Source organism: Ictalurus punctatus, chromosome 1 (assembly GCF_001660625.3).
Source record: "Ictalurus punctatus breed USDA103 chromosome 1, Coco_2.0, whole genome shotgun sequence".
NCBI lineage: Eukaryota > Metazoa > Chordata > Actinopteri > Siluriformes > Ictaluridae > Ictalurus > Ictalurus punctatus.
Window position 1 is genome coordinate 34,621,568 of NC_030416.2, and position 15,000 is coordinate 34,636,567.

The window sequence follows — 15,000 nt, forward strand, 5'->3', positions numbered from 1 at the left end:
AATTTCCGCATTAATGAGGAAAACCCATCGTTACGGACGCGACGGTTCTGAAATCGGCGTTTACCCGACTGTGGAAAACTTTGGCCGCCGAGACGTCAGTATAGTAAAGCTGCACAATTAATCGACTTTAAACTGAATGTTTGTGTAATGTAATATTTTTAGTTTCATGTTATCGCATTGCTTCATATTCCTGCGTCATTCAAATGTGTAGATGATGGCAGGAGGTTCACTCGTGTGTGTGTGTGTGTGTGTGTGTGTATATATATATATAAAACCAGTGAAGGGGTTGAAACTGAAACACTAACATCCTCTCACGCTGAGGAAAACAAGCTGCACTCTTAAAACAGATGTGTTAAAAGTTACCCCTCATGTTCTGCGTGTCTAGTTGGGAACGATCAGCGTGTTAGAGCGTTTAACACGTGCTGCGCGTTAAACGTCTCCACACAAAAATAACACAGATGGTTGTGGTGTTTATACTTTTCCCCCTACAGTTTATCCTAAAATGCAATTTGTTTGTGCGCCTGAAATTCTACTAAAATGCTCACAAAATAAACAAACAATCGCATGAAATTCCGGTGACGTTTATTAAAATTCATTCAGACATTCGACAGATGGAAGAATTGGAGTCGACGCGTCTTCTTATAAATCTCCCGGCCATCTGGGAAGAGAGGAGTCTCACTCCCTTCCATCTGAAGAGCTGTAAAAGAGCAGAAAGAGTGTTGGTTCGTTGTTAGCTACAAAATATGAACGAATGTCCGGGTTTTATCTGAGAAATTGCGTTACAGAATCCCAAGTTGTGTAATTTCCTACTGAACACAATGGAGAATCTAGCTGACTTGCGGATATTTATTTTCCAGCCTTTTAGCACCTCACCGCTATTTTTCTTTGCACAAGCTGATTAATTAAACCAACATTACAGAGATAGTGGACGGCGTTACAACCTACCATTACAACGCCATCCTCTCTTTTTGTCACGTTAACCCTGTGAAGAACTTTTGCCGTCGACATTACGGAGCTAGCTAAGTCCCGCTAAGTAGCCACTGACTGTCTGCACCTGTTACCCGCATTAACATTCACCGAATATGTGAGGAAACACCGCTCTAACCCATCCTCCTAATGCTAATTACTACAGCTTGCCTTGTCCAAAACACTCCCTAACATTAACCCGTTCTCTGTATTACGTCACGGTGAACAGCTGTAATGCTACATTATTGTTAACTTTCAAAAAGGTGATGGGAAAGTCTAACGTTACCGCGAGCTGCATGCTAAAGTAATGTTATTACCTCAGGTGAGTGTCTAGGTTAGCGTGACAGCATCCAGCTAGCTAAGCCTAACTCGGAGCCTCAGATAAGACGCAGCCCCGGAGAATTATAGAATAACTTCAGTCCGTATCTCACAGCCGACATAAACACAGGACACTAGTAGTGTAACGCCAACACTGAGGAAGCAATACGGGATATTTACTGTTGAAGCCCTGCGATAGCTAAAGTTAATTATCACTCGCCGAGTTACTGTTTTACAACGAGTACATTTTCGAGACTTCCCTGCCTAAACATCACACACTCGGCCAGGCGTTTTCAGCAGCGTTAACGCTAAACAGTGATGAACGCTAACTTACCTGTGGTCGTTTCGTTTCCTCGCCTCAGGACTCCGCCCCCGCTGTCACAATCAAAAGGTCAAAGCAACGGACGTTGACTTTGAGGCGAGTTCAGAGTCGCATGATGACGTCGGCAGCGCAGTCCGCGGTGTGATCGGACAATAATTTAACACGTGTTGTGTTGGTTATTTATTTATTTTTTTAAAACACATTCATTGGACAATTTAACACGTGTTTAAATAGTAATAACACAAAAAGTGTGTAGGACATTAACACATCCTTTCTGATTGTGTGTGTGTGTGCGTGTGTGTGTAAATGTCTATATGAGTTCAAAGCACGAGGACAGATAACGTACTTGGCACTGTAGCAGCTAAACCCATACAGTAATAGCTTAGTTGTGCCTCCCATTGGCTAACGACACCAAACTAACCTAGCCTAGTTTGATATTTCAGTAGTTATGTTTTAACCACGTCTAATGATGGCTGTCATTGGGATTCTACCTATTAAGAGGTTATATAAAAAAATAAATAAATAAAATAAAGATCTAAAATAGGAAGGGAAATGTGTAATTGTTGCTATGGGGAGGTTTTCTACAAGCAGATGTTTATTTAGCATTTAAAGGAGTCTCCAGTGTCGGAGACAAGGCCGTAACTTGACGCCGCTGCGTTTTGCAGTTTAAAAGAAAGTGAAGCGCCGACTGTTTATAGCTTCCATGACGTAAAGGGTGGTATTGATTATTTTCCTCAAACAGCGCCCCCCCTCCGGTGCTAACAATGTCCTCCTGTGACATCAGAGCGCTGACTTCTTTTAATCACTAAAATCACTAAGGACATCACGAATACTTGCTTATGAACACTTCCTGTATTGTCACCTGTAGTGTGGCCATTAACGTGTTGGATCTGTCCGTCGTTCTCCTCTGCGTCTTGTCCATTCAGAGCGGATTTGGAGCAGTGTGTGCCGTTGGTCACGGGAGACACGTTATGCCCTATACCGCCATTCTGAAGTCCTTTTCCAGCCGAGGTCTTTTTCTTCACGGCGGAGGCTAAAACGAGCACAGACCCGTGTTTTAAAATGTAAAAACGAAAATCATTCCTAATTGTATTTCACTTGTGGTTAATTACCTGTTTTCAGCTGCTCGCTCTCTTCTACCTCTTCATTCTCGTCATCTCCACTGTCGTCATCATCATCATCGTCGCCGTCGTCATCATCATCATCATCCTCACCTCCGTCCTCCTGCTCCTTAATCTCGTTTGCGTTGATCTCCGGGGCTTCTGCTTTGTTAGGACCGTGGCCGTCCAAGGTGCCGTTCATTTCCATGCTTCTGATGATGCTTTTCGTGACGCTCCTCGACGGCGCCGACATCACGCTGCCGAGGCCTAGAGATCACCGACAGCATCGACTCGGAGTGTTACGTCACCGATTCTCAAATACAGACCGTTTATGAACTTGGGTAAAATCGAGACTAAACGTTATGCCACTGGGACGAACACATGAACTAATCTAAACAGCAAGAAAAACAAAGCGGCTATATGTGGAGTCGGGATTTAGGAATCATCACTACAACCTAAACATTACATTACACTACGTTCATTACTGTGAGGGGAGGGTCACAGGAGGATCACGTTTAATACACACTTGCCTTCCAGCTGTCTAGCAAACTTTTCCAACTGGGCTGAGCACCGAACCAAACACACATTAAGCATGTTAGCATACAAAAAGAATAAAGTTAATCAAGAGTAATAAAAAAATGTAACGTTAACAGGCTGGTACAGACGGTCACTGCTACAGTGTTACTCAGGTGGAGGGTATAAAGTGATATCAGGGAGTCATGGATCAGTGTAGTCTGTTGTAGTTTAAAACTTGATAATGATCTGATTTCTTGAAGTAGACAGACGTTTATTTCTTTTTCCGACATGATACTTGGCGTGTCATGGTGTCTTTGTATGTAGAAGAGGTGCATTTAAAGCAGCCAAAGTGTGATGAGGTGATTCTCTGTAGCGCAAGCCAGCCACGCCTCCTTCACTGGTACAAACAGGCACAAAGATCACACCTTCTACAGTGGAACCAACAGGCCTTGAGGTCAAGCTTCTATCAGCGAGAAGTACAGATCAGAGACCACGACTCCTTCACTGCAACTTAAGAGGAACTTGGGCCACGCCTCCTTCAGTGGGACTAACAGACATAGAGGTCTCTTTACATGAGACTAACCAGTACAGATGCCACGCCTCCTTCACTGGGACTGACAGACACAAAGGCCACACCTCCTTCACTGGGACTGACAGATACAAAGGCCACGCCTCCTTCACTGGGACTGACAGACACAAAGGTCATGCCTCTTCACTGAGACTGACAGATACAAAGGCCACACCTCCTTCACTGGGACTGACAGATACAAAGGCCACGCCTCCTTCACTGGGACTGACAGATACAAAGGCCACGCCTCCTTCACTGGGACTGACAGAGGCAAAGGCCACGCCTCCTTCACTGGGACTGACAGATACAAAGGCCACGCCTCCTTCACTGGGACTGACAGACACAAAGGCCACGCCTCCTTCACTGGGACTGACAGACACAAAGGCCACGCCTCCTTCACTGGGACTGACAGACACAAAGGTCATGCCTCTTCACTGAGACTGACAGATACAAAGGCCACACCTCCTTCACTGGGACTGACAGATACAAAGGCCACGCCTCCTTCACTGGGATAGACTATCTCATAGGCCATGCCTCCTAAATTGGGCCTACCATGTCCAGAAGCTTTAAGTGGGACTCACAGGCACATTCGGTGGGACTGATAGGTTAGAGACAGGCACAGAGGCCACGCCTCCTTCACTCATTTGCTGAGACTGTGCACAGTGTTCATGAGGATCTCATTACGAGTCTAACCTGCAGTCAGGTCTGAAACATGGTTGATCTTCCTCTTCTCGTCTACGAGCTCGTAGAACGGCCCGAGAACCTGCAGCAGCTGTTCCACTTGCTCAGTCATGGGCATGCTTTCAAGAATCTGAACATTAAAAAAAAAAAAACGTCTCAGGCATATAAATGTCATGAAAACCTAATAAACATCATTAAAACGAACAAACAGACATCATTACCAGCTTGAGGTCATCCACGTACGCCGTCATGGCCTCTTCCTTTGGCATATCTCCAAGTGCGTTCCATGCATCCCTACGACACACACAGGAAGTAAATACTTTCTCCTGTAGTATTAGGCAACTCTCGATTTTTCCGCACGCTTGATTCCTGCTCGGGTTACCGTCGGTCTGTGAGCTATTTTTTCAAGGACGCTCAGATCTTCGTGTTTTTAAAACAGCGGGCAGCCAGTGTAAGTAAACTAACCAGTGTGCATGAACTTTGGCGTGATGATAAAGGTCACTCACACGGCTAGCGCAGAAACATCTGCCAAAACAATTCCTCAGTCATGTCCCATATACCCTGTATTTATAAAGTGTAATATATGGGGCATAGAATAATGGGGCAGTGGTAGCTCAGTGCTTAAGACGTTTGGCTACTGATCAGAAGATCGTGAGTTCAAAACCCCAGCACTACCAAGCTGCCACTGTTGGGCCCTTGGGCAAGGCTCTTAATCCTCAGCTGCTCAATTGTATAAATGAGATAAACCTAAGTCACTCTGGATAAGGGCGTCTGCCAAAATGCCATAAATGTAAAGATACAGCACATATAGTACCTTGCAGTGTCCGCCGTACATCTGTACAAATGCTCATATTTACACACACAACAGGTATTTTTTCCTGTGAAAAGTCTTTTAGACATTCCGAAGACTACTCATCGGATGGTGTGTCCGTCCATCACCTTCTCGCCCGACGCCGGTGGCCGAGCGGAGGAGCTTTGACTTTCAGACGCCGCCCCGGAAGAGCGACAAAACAGAGAGAGAACGATGCCGACGGGACGTTTTTGAACGTTACCCGTATGTTATTCGCGATAGGACGTAGGAAAGCATATCCAATGTTTAACTGAGGAAATGTACCGTTTTAAGGAAGAAGGAAAAAAAAAAAAATAACGCAACACGTCTCAAAAAAGTTGGGACGGGGCGACAAAAGGCTGGAACAGTAAGTGTTACTAAAAGAGAAACAGCTGGAGGTTAATTGGAGACGGGTCAGTAATGTGATTGGGTATAAAAAGAACATTATAATACCTGTTCAAAAGTACATTATAAACACTAATGTTATAATTCACTATAGTTACCGGATAACAGCCTGCCTGGTATAAACCTGTACAAATTTTTATCAATACGCTGCATGCAAAACACTTTCTAAAGCGTACATACTGTACATGGCATATTTGTAATGAACATATTTATATTAGATTATATATATATTAAAGCATGAATGCGATATACGGCTTCATAACAGCAGGTTACAGAACGCCCTATATAATCTGCGTAAAAATTACTGTCGGAAAACAGCCGTCACTAAATGATCTTTCAACCGTACAAGAATGCGGATTATGGCCAGTAGGTCGAAGGTGAAATCCACAGATAAGTGAAATCTAACGCTCACTTTATAACGTACAGTAAAGCAAAAGATCTACTGATCAATAATAGAAAACCCAAAGTGCTACAAGCCAAGGAGATGGAGATATCGTGGTGTGTGATGTACCATTTGACTTTGCCGACGGGATCCCAGAACCCCGGGCGGGGGATGTTGCACGGCCCCTGAGTCGCCTGCTTGTAGTAGCTGTAGAATTTCAGCATCATTTCGTTGGACGGCTGAAAGGAACCTGCGATGTCAGAGGGTGCATCGTTAGTTCAAATTATTCCAGCTGATCTTGTGTCGTCGAGAATAACACGACTGCTGCGATTTCGGTCGCCGCGATGTTATTCGCCATAGCGCACGAACACGTGTGCTCTATTGCTTTTACACAACAGTTGATAAAGTAAGGAAAACGTCCAGCACGAACATTTAAGCGTCATTCGTTACGTCGGCCCTTTAATAAAAGTTGAAAAGCTGAAATGTTTTCGTAGGCAAAAAAAAATAAATAAATAAAATTCCCATCGGATTCACAAAAGCGTTGCTGATTTTCTTCGTACTCACGTGTTCGTAAATTACCATGGCACAGCTGATTTAGATTTAGCCACGCCCACAGAACTCCACAAAAAGAGGCGAGGCTCAGAAGACAAAATGCTTCCAGTAATGCAGCTCAGCCACTGCAGAGTATCGGCTACCACAGACGCGCACGGACTCTATTCTCAAGGCGCTATTACTTTTCTCCTACATTTCTGCTACAGCGGGCTTGTTGCTATGCAACAAAGTATTGCTGAAAACTGAGCTTGTAAACTAGCAGCTAGTCTGTAAGCTCCGTTATCCGGATGCTCAACATGTCAGCTAATACACCAGTCAGCCATGACATTAAAACCACCTGCCTAATATTATGTAGCTCCTCCTTGTGCCACCAAAACAGCTCTGACCCACCGAGGCATGGCCTCCACAAGACCTCTGAAGGTGCGCTGTGGTATCTGGCACTAGGACGTTAGCAGCAGATCCTTTAAGTCCTGTAAGTTGCGATGTGGGGCCTCAATGGATCGGACTTGTTTGTCCAGAACATCCCACAGACGCTCGATGGGATCGAGATCTGGGGAGTTCGGAGGCCGAGTCAACACCTTGAACTCTTTGTCATGTTCCTCAAACCGTTCCTGAACAGTTTCTGCAGTGTGTCAGGGAGCATGATCCTGCTGAAAGAGGCCACTGACGTTAGAAAATACCGTTGCCATAAAGGGGTGTACTCGGTCTGCAGCAGGTTAGGTAGGTGATGCGTGTCAAAGTAACATCCACGTGAATCCCAGGACCCAAGGTTTCCCAATGTTATGGCTGTACAGTTATCATATCTAGTAGAACCAGCATGAAGGAGATTAGATTCACTGAACACGCCATTGCTTTACAATTATCATTAATACAATCATCACGCTGATTTTCTGTAGTTTGTCCATCCCTGATCCTGAGTTATATCTAACTCAGCAGTCACAGTAAACGCTTAGGCGACCAATATTTTAATAATAATAATAATAATAATAATAACAACAACAAGAACTCTTCTCCGGACTCTGACTGAATTCATCTAAATGACGATTTTTCTCATTTTGATGGTTAATGACTCAACACAGCTTGAAGTACGCAATTTATCTCATTGCTGTTGCCAAGCAACCATTGGTCCATCCATCCATCCATCCATCCATCCAGTGGAATAACACAGAATTGGTGAACACGATTTGCCTTTATCAGACATACCGGCAAGGCTAGTCTGCTTTTCAACCAATCAAGATTGTGTGGGCGGAGCTACATACTGTTTCAATAAATAATAAAAAAAAAAACAACACCCACACAGAACTCATTCATGTTTCTCGTGATGGTTCTGTAAACCGTACGTGATCTCTACCTGCATCTATCTGCATCAGATCTTCTTTTCTTGTTCGGCGAGCTCAGAGTGAGAAACGCCAAACTGGTATAAAATAAAGTATTTGTTTTCCACAAATCATCCTGCACTTCTATTTCTGTAATCTGTAGCGTAGCCGTGTTGAGCGTTAGCACGTCCTTCTGTTAAATATCAATCTGTATATATCTCGGCCAAAACAATGATTTACACGCTTACGCCTTAACACAGATGTGGATGATCAGCCAAGCACCAGAGCTACGAGACGAACGCTGCTACCAGTTCAGCACTGGACAAACTGCACGCCTCAAACCATGTGGAGTTATTCAGTATCTCACACACACTTTCCCAAGTTTCAGGTTCTATAACCAGTCATGTGCCGTTTTCTTCTTCCGTTTTTGTTCCGGACACACCTTGATGTCAAAACGCCACTTCCATTCATGAATTTTTAAGAGGCTCGGATTCAATTACAAAAGCCTACGTTAAAGACCCGAGCTTACAACCGGCACGTCACTTCATTCTGAAGCAATTTCATACATTTACTTATTTTCATCAAGCCTTCTTTCACTGTTGTAGCAACTCCTCGCTTACTGTGCTTAACGTTGGCGCTTACGCCGTGCTCCGGCTTTAATCTCTCCTTGCTTTTCCCGACGTAAATAAAGCTGCCACGAGACGATATTAATCATTAAATGGCCGTAGCGATCCGATGCCGAGTATCAGTAAACGATGGAGCAGAAATATTTTCCAACCTGATCACCTGATGTATAGTACAGCGTGTCCCCAGCAGTCTCTATACACGGGGGAAATTAACACTTTTTATAGCAGAACGTCCTGCAAAATTTTCAGACTTAGCTTCTATTATATACACACACTACCAGTCAAAAGTTTAGACACACTCATTCTTTATTTATTTATTTATTATAAATTTTATAAGAAGAAGAATAATAGTAACGTCATCAAAACTCTGGAATAAAACAAATGGAACTATGGGAATTATGTTGTGATCAAAAATCGTAAATAAATCTAAATCATTTACTATTCGCCTAGGATTTCCGGAAATGTATTCTTGGGATTTTCTCGACAGATTTCTCGAGGAATTTCCCCGAGATGCGTTTTAAACCGTATTAAAGGAGATCCCGCCTACGCTGGACCTATGCCAAGTTCTCGTACCCAGAACATAACCTGCCCCGGAGAAGGTCAGCCGTGGAGCGCAAGTTACTATGGCGATGAACACTGGTGAAAGCCAAGGCACTTTCGTGGTACCTAAAACCACGTATGAATGTGTATGAATACTGTAAAGTGGAAATGCGCTGTATAAATGAAACTTATTAGTATTATTATTATTATAATGATGTCTTATAGAGCCCAAATCAGCACCTGTAACGCAGGTATAACGCAGGTGTCCACCTGACCGAGTGCCTGACTCACCGTTTGAAGGTAAACTCTGGATCACTTTGACCGCAGCGGCAAACCTTTGCTCGTGGATGGATCTGCTTTCATCCTCCATCATGGACGGCTCTTATCAAAAATAAACAGACTGTCAAATTAAACCTGGGGAGGGAGAGAGAGAGGGGCAGAGACAGGGGGGGGCACACAGAAAGGGGAAGAGAGAAAGAAAGAGAGACACACACAGAGAGAGAGAGAGACGGGGGGGGAACAAACACAGAAAGGGGGAGAGAGAAAGAGAGAGAGACAAAGAGAGAGAGAGAGAGACAGAGGGGGGGGACAAACAGAAAGGGGGAGAGAGAAAGAGAGAGACAGAAAGAGAGAGAGAAACACGGAGGGGGGGACAGACACACGGGGGGGGGGCAGACACACGGGGGGGGGGGGACAGACACACGGGGGGGGGGGGGCAGGCACGGGGGGGGGGGCAGGCACGGGGGGGGGGCAGGCACGGGGGGGGGGGGCAGGCACGGGGGCGAGACGAGGGAGGAAGAGAGAGACAGAAACAGGAGAATAGCTGAGGTTTCTTCAAGTTTCAAAAAGATGTCAGGACACATGCAAACCCAGTTGTTCATTACAATACCTGTACCTGTGCAGTTTATTATTATTTATCTCAGTTATTTACACGGTTATAAGCGTTCTTACAACATGCACACAACAAAAACAAGGTTTCCAAACATCTACCTAATGTCCTCGGCACATCAAACATGGCGACATGTCATATACTATCTCACTCAACCTTCTAAATAAGCATAAACAACGCACCAAAACTGTGCTTTTGTAATAAATATTAAATAAATAAAACCACAATAACAACAACAACTCAATCCCTTACCATTTGTTTAGCACCTGCGATGAAGAAGGCGACTTCGGAAACCTGAACTGGAGACGAAACCCCTAATGACAGCTACATAACACAGCTGGGAATTGTAGTTCTTTTTATGGACACAAACAGACTAAGTGTGTTTAAAGAACTACAAATACCACAATGCTAAACAGCCAAACAGGAAGTGTAGTCTGTACATCGGCTTCACTCCCTGCCCTACAAAACATTCAAGTATTTCATATCGTACACAAACATTCATTAATGATTTTTATTGTATTATAATATTTTATTATGTTTAACGGGCGCTAAAATTTGGCTGCGTCACACGCGGAAGTAGATAATTAATCCTGCGACCGGATTAAAAGATATGTAGTTAAACTACATTTCCCAGCGTCCCTTTCTGTGGGCTTTAAACGCGTTTATTCGACAAATATTCACATTTGATTTGTGATACACTCGTATGATATCAGGTACGCGAAGGTTACTGAAATCATTTTTATACTTGAGACAACTTGGTTGTTGTTTTATTAAAGTCATTTATAAAATTTATAAAAAAAAAAAAAATATTATAAATGAATGATTGCCATCTATCGTTACTAAATTCACACATTTGAATGGCTGGATTTAACAAAACCAAAAAACAAAAAAAAAACTAATTTTTATTTGTATTTATTGTATGTATTTGTATTTAAACACCAAAAAATGTGAAGGTGTACAACTTGTCCGTTTTCTTGAGCTACGTTAGCTATTCTTCGTGTGGACAAATCAGATTCCGCCCTCACATCCGGGCATTTTGGCTGTATTCTCCTACCTTTCTAACAGCGTAACACACGCTTATTTGTAATGATTTTATTCCTGCCAGAACTTTTGTTTCTATTCTTGCGGAAATAGTGAATATATTTAAGAAACACTATGTGGAATAAAAATAACTGGGAGTGTTTATAGAACGTGTAGTTTCTACACTGGAAATAATTACTACAACCAATAATTACAAAAAAACCCAAAAAACTTACGTATAAGCAGACGTCCACGCAAAAAACACCCTCAAATATTTTTTAAAACAAACAAACAAACAAACAAACAAAAAAATTCCAAAAAAATGATTTAGGCGATTTACTTCCGGATGTCACTGCGCGCCATGGCAACGTCCAGACTTGTATACTACCATACCATACTACATAGTATTTCGGAAATAGAACGCCAGTTATGGTGCTGTTTACTAGTTATATATATATATATATATATATATATATATATATATATATATATATATATATATATATATATATATATAAGCAATACACGTGTTTAAATAAATAATAAATAAAGACTTATAATTAAAAGTTAACGTCAAACAACCTTATATTATTTCTATAACGATATGTAAAAATATATATATAAATAAAATAAATAACATTCCGTAAATAATTCAAGCTATTTACTTCCGGGTGTCTCTGCACGCCATGGCAACGACCAAACTTGCATATTATTAATACTGCAAAACAGCATAGTATAGTGCACAAGTACGCGAATTGGGACTCACCCAGATATTGTCTTGTATACTAATTATTACGGTAGTATGTGTGTTTAGAACTCGCTGCTAGCAGGAATACGTCAACATCAAACTATATAACAAAGAAACTAATACATGTGTAAAAAACATATAATAATAATAATAATAATAATTTAAAGCACCTTAAAATATCCTCAAAGTAATTTAGGCGATTTACTTCCGGGTGTTACTACACGACACCATGGCAACATCCCGTCCAAAACTTGTATACTAACCTACTACACAGTATGTCAGAAACAGTGCGGTAGATATAGTCATGTGTACTCGTTAGTACGTTAGTGTGCGTGTTTAGAAATCAGTAGCAGGAATCCCGAGCGCCAGATGAGGGAGCTTTTCTCCCTCTTTCTTCTCGCCTCTTTCTTTCTTTCCTCCGTGTGTGTGCGCGTGTGTGTGTATCAGGGCTCGGGCTTGTGTGTGTGTGTGTGTGGCTTCAGTCAAAGGGAAGAGCCGGAGTTAGTATGCGGAGACATGTAAGATGGCAGAGCTGCAGATGTTGTTAGAGGAAGAGATTCCTGCCGGGAAGAGCGCTCTGTTGGAGAGTTACCAGAACCTGAGCAGGGTCGCGGATTACTGCGAGAACAACTATGTCCAGGTAACCGCGGAATGATCTCGAATTCTGAACAACTGTTAACACAGACAGAAAGAAAACGTGTGTGTGTGTGTGTGTGTGTGTGTGCGCGCGCGCGCGCGCGCGCTCTATTGTCGGGATCTGGAGAAACAGGGACAGGAAATAATGGCTGTGAAGTCAATAAGCAGCACTTTTCATTTTCACCTCGAATCTCATTACACACACACACACACACACTCACTCCGGGTTCTCATCGCGTCTGTCCAGCCTTTTAATCATTCTTTTATTATTAGAATAATTATGATTCATTATTCTTTTTTTCCCCCTTTTGTACATGTGTTTGGATTGTGCCGAGGGTGTGTCGTGCCAAATCTTGTAAAAACCATCGCAATGTTTTGGATCTGATTCAGACAAATGTTGCTCTTCGTCCCTAAAAACAACAACAACAACTTACAGTATATGAATATAAATAAATATCGGTTTAGTTGTTCCCCTCGCTCTTGTTTAAAGTTTTAGGGGTGCCAAAACTTCTTCCTAATATTCGTCTTCGAGGTTTTTTGATCAGTAAGCTCCAAATTCTCAATTGTGTTTGTTTGTTTGTTTGTTTGTTTACTTTCAGACACAAATTTGGTGAAATAACGTCATTTCATCCGAGTTTATTACACTAGAGCGGCCCGCCCCAGTGCAATGGATGCAGATGTTAGCAGATGTTAGCTACTCAATCAACCTCTAACATTTATATTCGATCAGATTTATTATTTAGTATTTTTAAATCAGAGTTTCCTGGCTTTATACGTCACAAAAAATAACACCACCACTCCTCCTACTACTACTACACTCTTAAAAATAACGCTTCTTCAATGGTTCTTCAAAGAACCGTCTTCTTCTTCTTCTTCTTCATGAAGCGTTCTTCATCGCATTCGATTCTCGAGTCGAGCGATACGGCTCTTCGGAGATTCTCGATGGTTCGTTAGAGGTTCTTCGGAGCAGTTACTTGGTTCTTCAAGGTGTGAAAGTGAACCCTTTGTGGTTCTTTCTGGGACTGTATTTGTGAGAAGGTTCTCCTGACGTCACACATTAGAACCGTACTCCGGTTCCTTAAAGCACTAACTAAGGTTTTGGGTGTTTTTTTTTTTAAAAGCGAGAACTTAAGCTAACACGGTTCCTTGTGGCTCTTGCTGCCGTGAAGAACCATTTGTTCTTGACCGTTGTTCCTTTTACTTGAGAGTAAAAGGTTCTTTGAGCCACTTTAAAAAGGTTCTCCTTCGGCACCTGGCTGATGGTTCTAATTGGAACCTTTTATGAGTGCACTCTTAAATATAATGAGTAGGTTTTAATTAACCAAGCAGATATTTAACTCTGAATCTGATGGGAAAAGTATTAAAAGTTAAGAGTAAGTACAGAACTGTAACACGACATCCGCTACTTTTATTCAGTCTGTTTATTATTTAAATTTATTCCGTTTATTGTATAAATCATCGATTATAATTTCTCAGGAAAGGGTCATGGAACTTAATTTATAATGATTATTGATGTGTCCTCACATCACCCTGCCATAAACAACAACAACAACAACAACAACAACAATAATAATAATAATAATAATAATAACTGTATTATTTGTTGTTGTTGTTTTAAAGGCTGAGTGATATGAGGCTATAATAATAATAATAATAATAATAATAATAATAAGAGTTACACAAGTGTAGAATAAATAAATGATGTTCTGAGGCGTTTCAAATCAGGTTCATCAGGTCCTCATGGGGGGGATCAGAGGAAAAAACCTGAGCTGAACACACACACACACACACACACACACACACACACACACACACACACACACACAGAGAGCTGAGAGGTTGGTGTAAAGAAGGCAGATCTGCCCATCAGTCACCGCCTTTGTGTTTCATTCATGTGGAAAAACAGTGTGGTTCTCGCTGGCGCTGTCTTGTTGCCACATTCGTGCCACTTCTTCTTTCGTTATTTATCTTTACAGTCCTTCTGAATTTCCTGGTGATCGTCTCATCAGCAAATTCCTCATCGTCTTTCTGTCTTTCTTTCTTTCATGTGGTTTTTGTTTCAGGTTTGACTTCGTGTTTTTTTTTTTTTTTTTTGCCAGACGAATTGCACTTTCAAAGGAACCCGCTTTCTCTTTCCAGGGCCTTCTCCTCCTTCGGTCCGGTTTCTCCTGTCCCTCTCCGTCGTCTGCTAGTTCGACGTGGTGGAGTTAAGAAGGAACGAAGCGTCTGAGATGAAATTAGCGTCTACGTTCCTCCGTACGCGGGTTTGTACGGTTTAAAACTGGAAAGCGTGAAAATAGTTTCGCGTCGTCATAATAGTAAATAAAACTCCGCGAACAGAGCGCTTGCGTGCTAACTACCTAGCTTCACACGTGGAGTCTGTAATTAAACCTCTGTTTCCGTTCTATTTTGCGTCTGTTTTTAACCTGTCGCCATGTCACCGTCGGGTCCTCCGGGATTTCGCAGAAATGAACGTGAAAACTCGGCGATATTCGGAGGAGCTTGTCAAGACGTGTCATGTGACGTCATCACGACGCGCATTCAGCCGAAGCCCTCTTCGATTCACGTGCGTCGAACGGCTAAAAG

The 15,000-nt window shown here is 42.4% G+C and overlaps 2 protein-coding genes across 12 annotated transcripts in view; one reads left to right on the forward strand and one right to left on the reverse strand.

Moving 5' to 3' along the window:
- Positions 1–11,317, reverse strand: part of acbd5a (acyl-CoA binding domain containing 5a) — an 18,644-nt gene extending 7,327 nt beyond the window's left edge. The window contains exons 1-7 of one of the 3 annotated variants that reach the window (XM_017481612.3): positions 11,267–11,317; positions 9,413–9,535; positions 6,217–6,337; positions 4,693–4,765; positions 4,484–4,601; positions 2,719–2,973; positions 2,469–2,639 (exon numbers count right to left, since the gene is read on the reverse strand). In XM_017481612.3, coding sequence (XP_017337101.1) covers positions 2,469–2,639; positions 2,719–2,973; positions 4,484–4,601; positions 4,693–4,765; positions 6,217–6,337; positions 9,413–9,494 — 820 coding nt within the window. In that variant the 5' untranslated portion in view covers positions 9,495–9,535; positions 11,267–11,317. Of the gene's footprint in view, positions 1–2,468; positions 2,640–2,718; positions 2,974–4,483; positions 4,602–4,692; positions 4,766–6,216; positions 6,338–9,412; positions 9,536–10,262; positions 10,335–11,266 lie in introns of those variants that run through there. The other 2 variants (XM_017481630.3, XM_017481620.3) reach the window with 2 other exon arrangements.
- A 966-nt stretch (positions 11,318–12,283) lies between these two features.
- The window catches only part of abi1a (abl-interactor 1a), a 53,127-nt gene continuing 50,410 nt past the window's right edge, over positions 12,284–15,000 (forward strand). For all 9 annotated transcript variants that reach the window (XM_017481643.3, XM_017481675.3, XM_017481683.3 and 6 more), the window contains exon 1: positions 12,284–12,418. In XM_017481643.3, the coding sequence (XP_017337132.1) occupies positions 12,302–12,418 (117 nt within the window). In that variant the 5' untranslated portion in view covers positions 12,284–12,301. The remainder of the gene's footprint in view (positions 12,419–15,000) is intronic.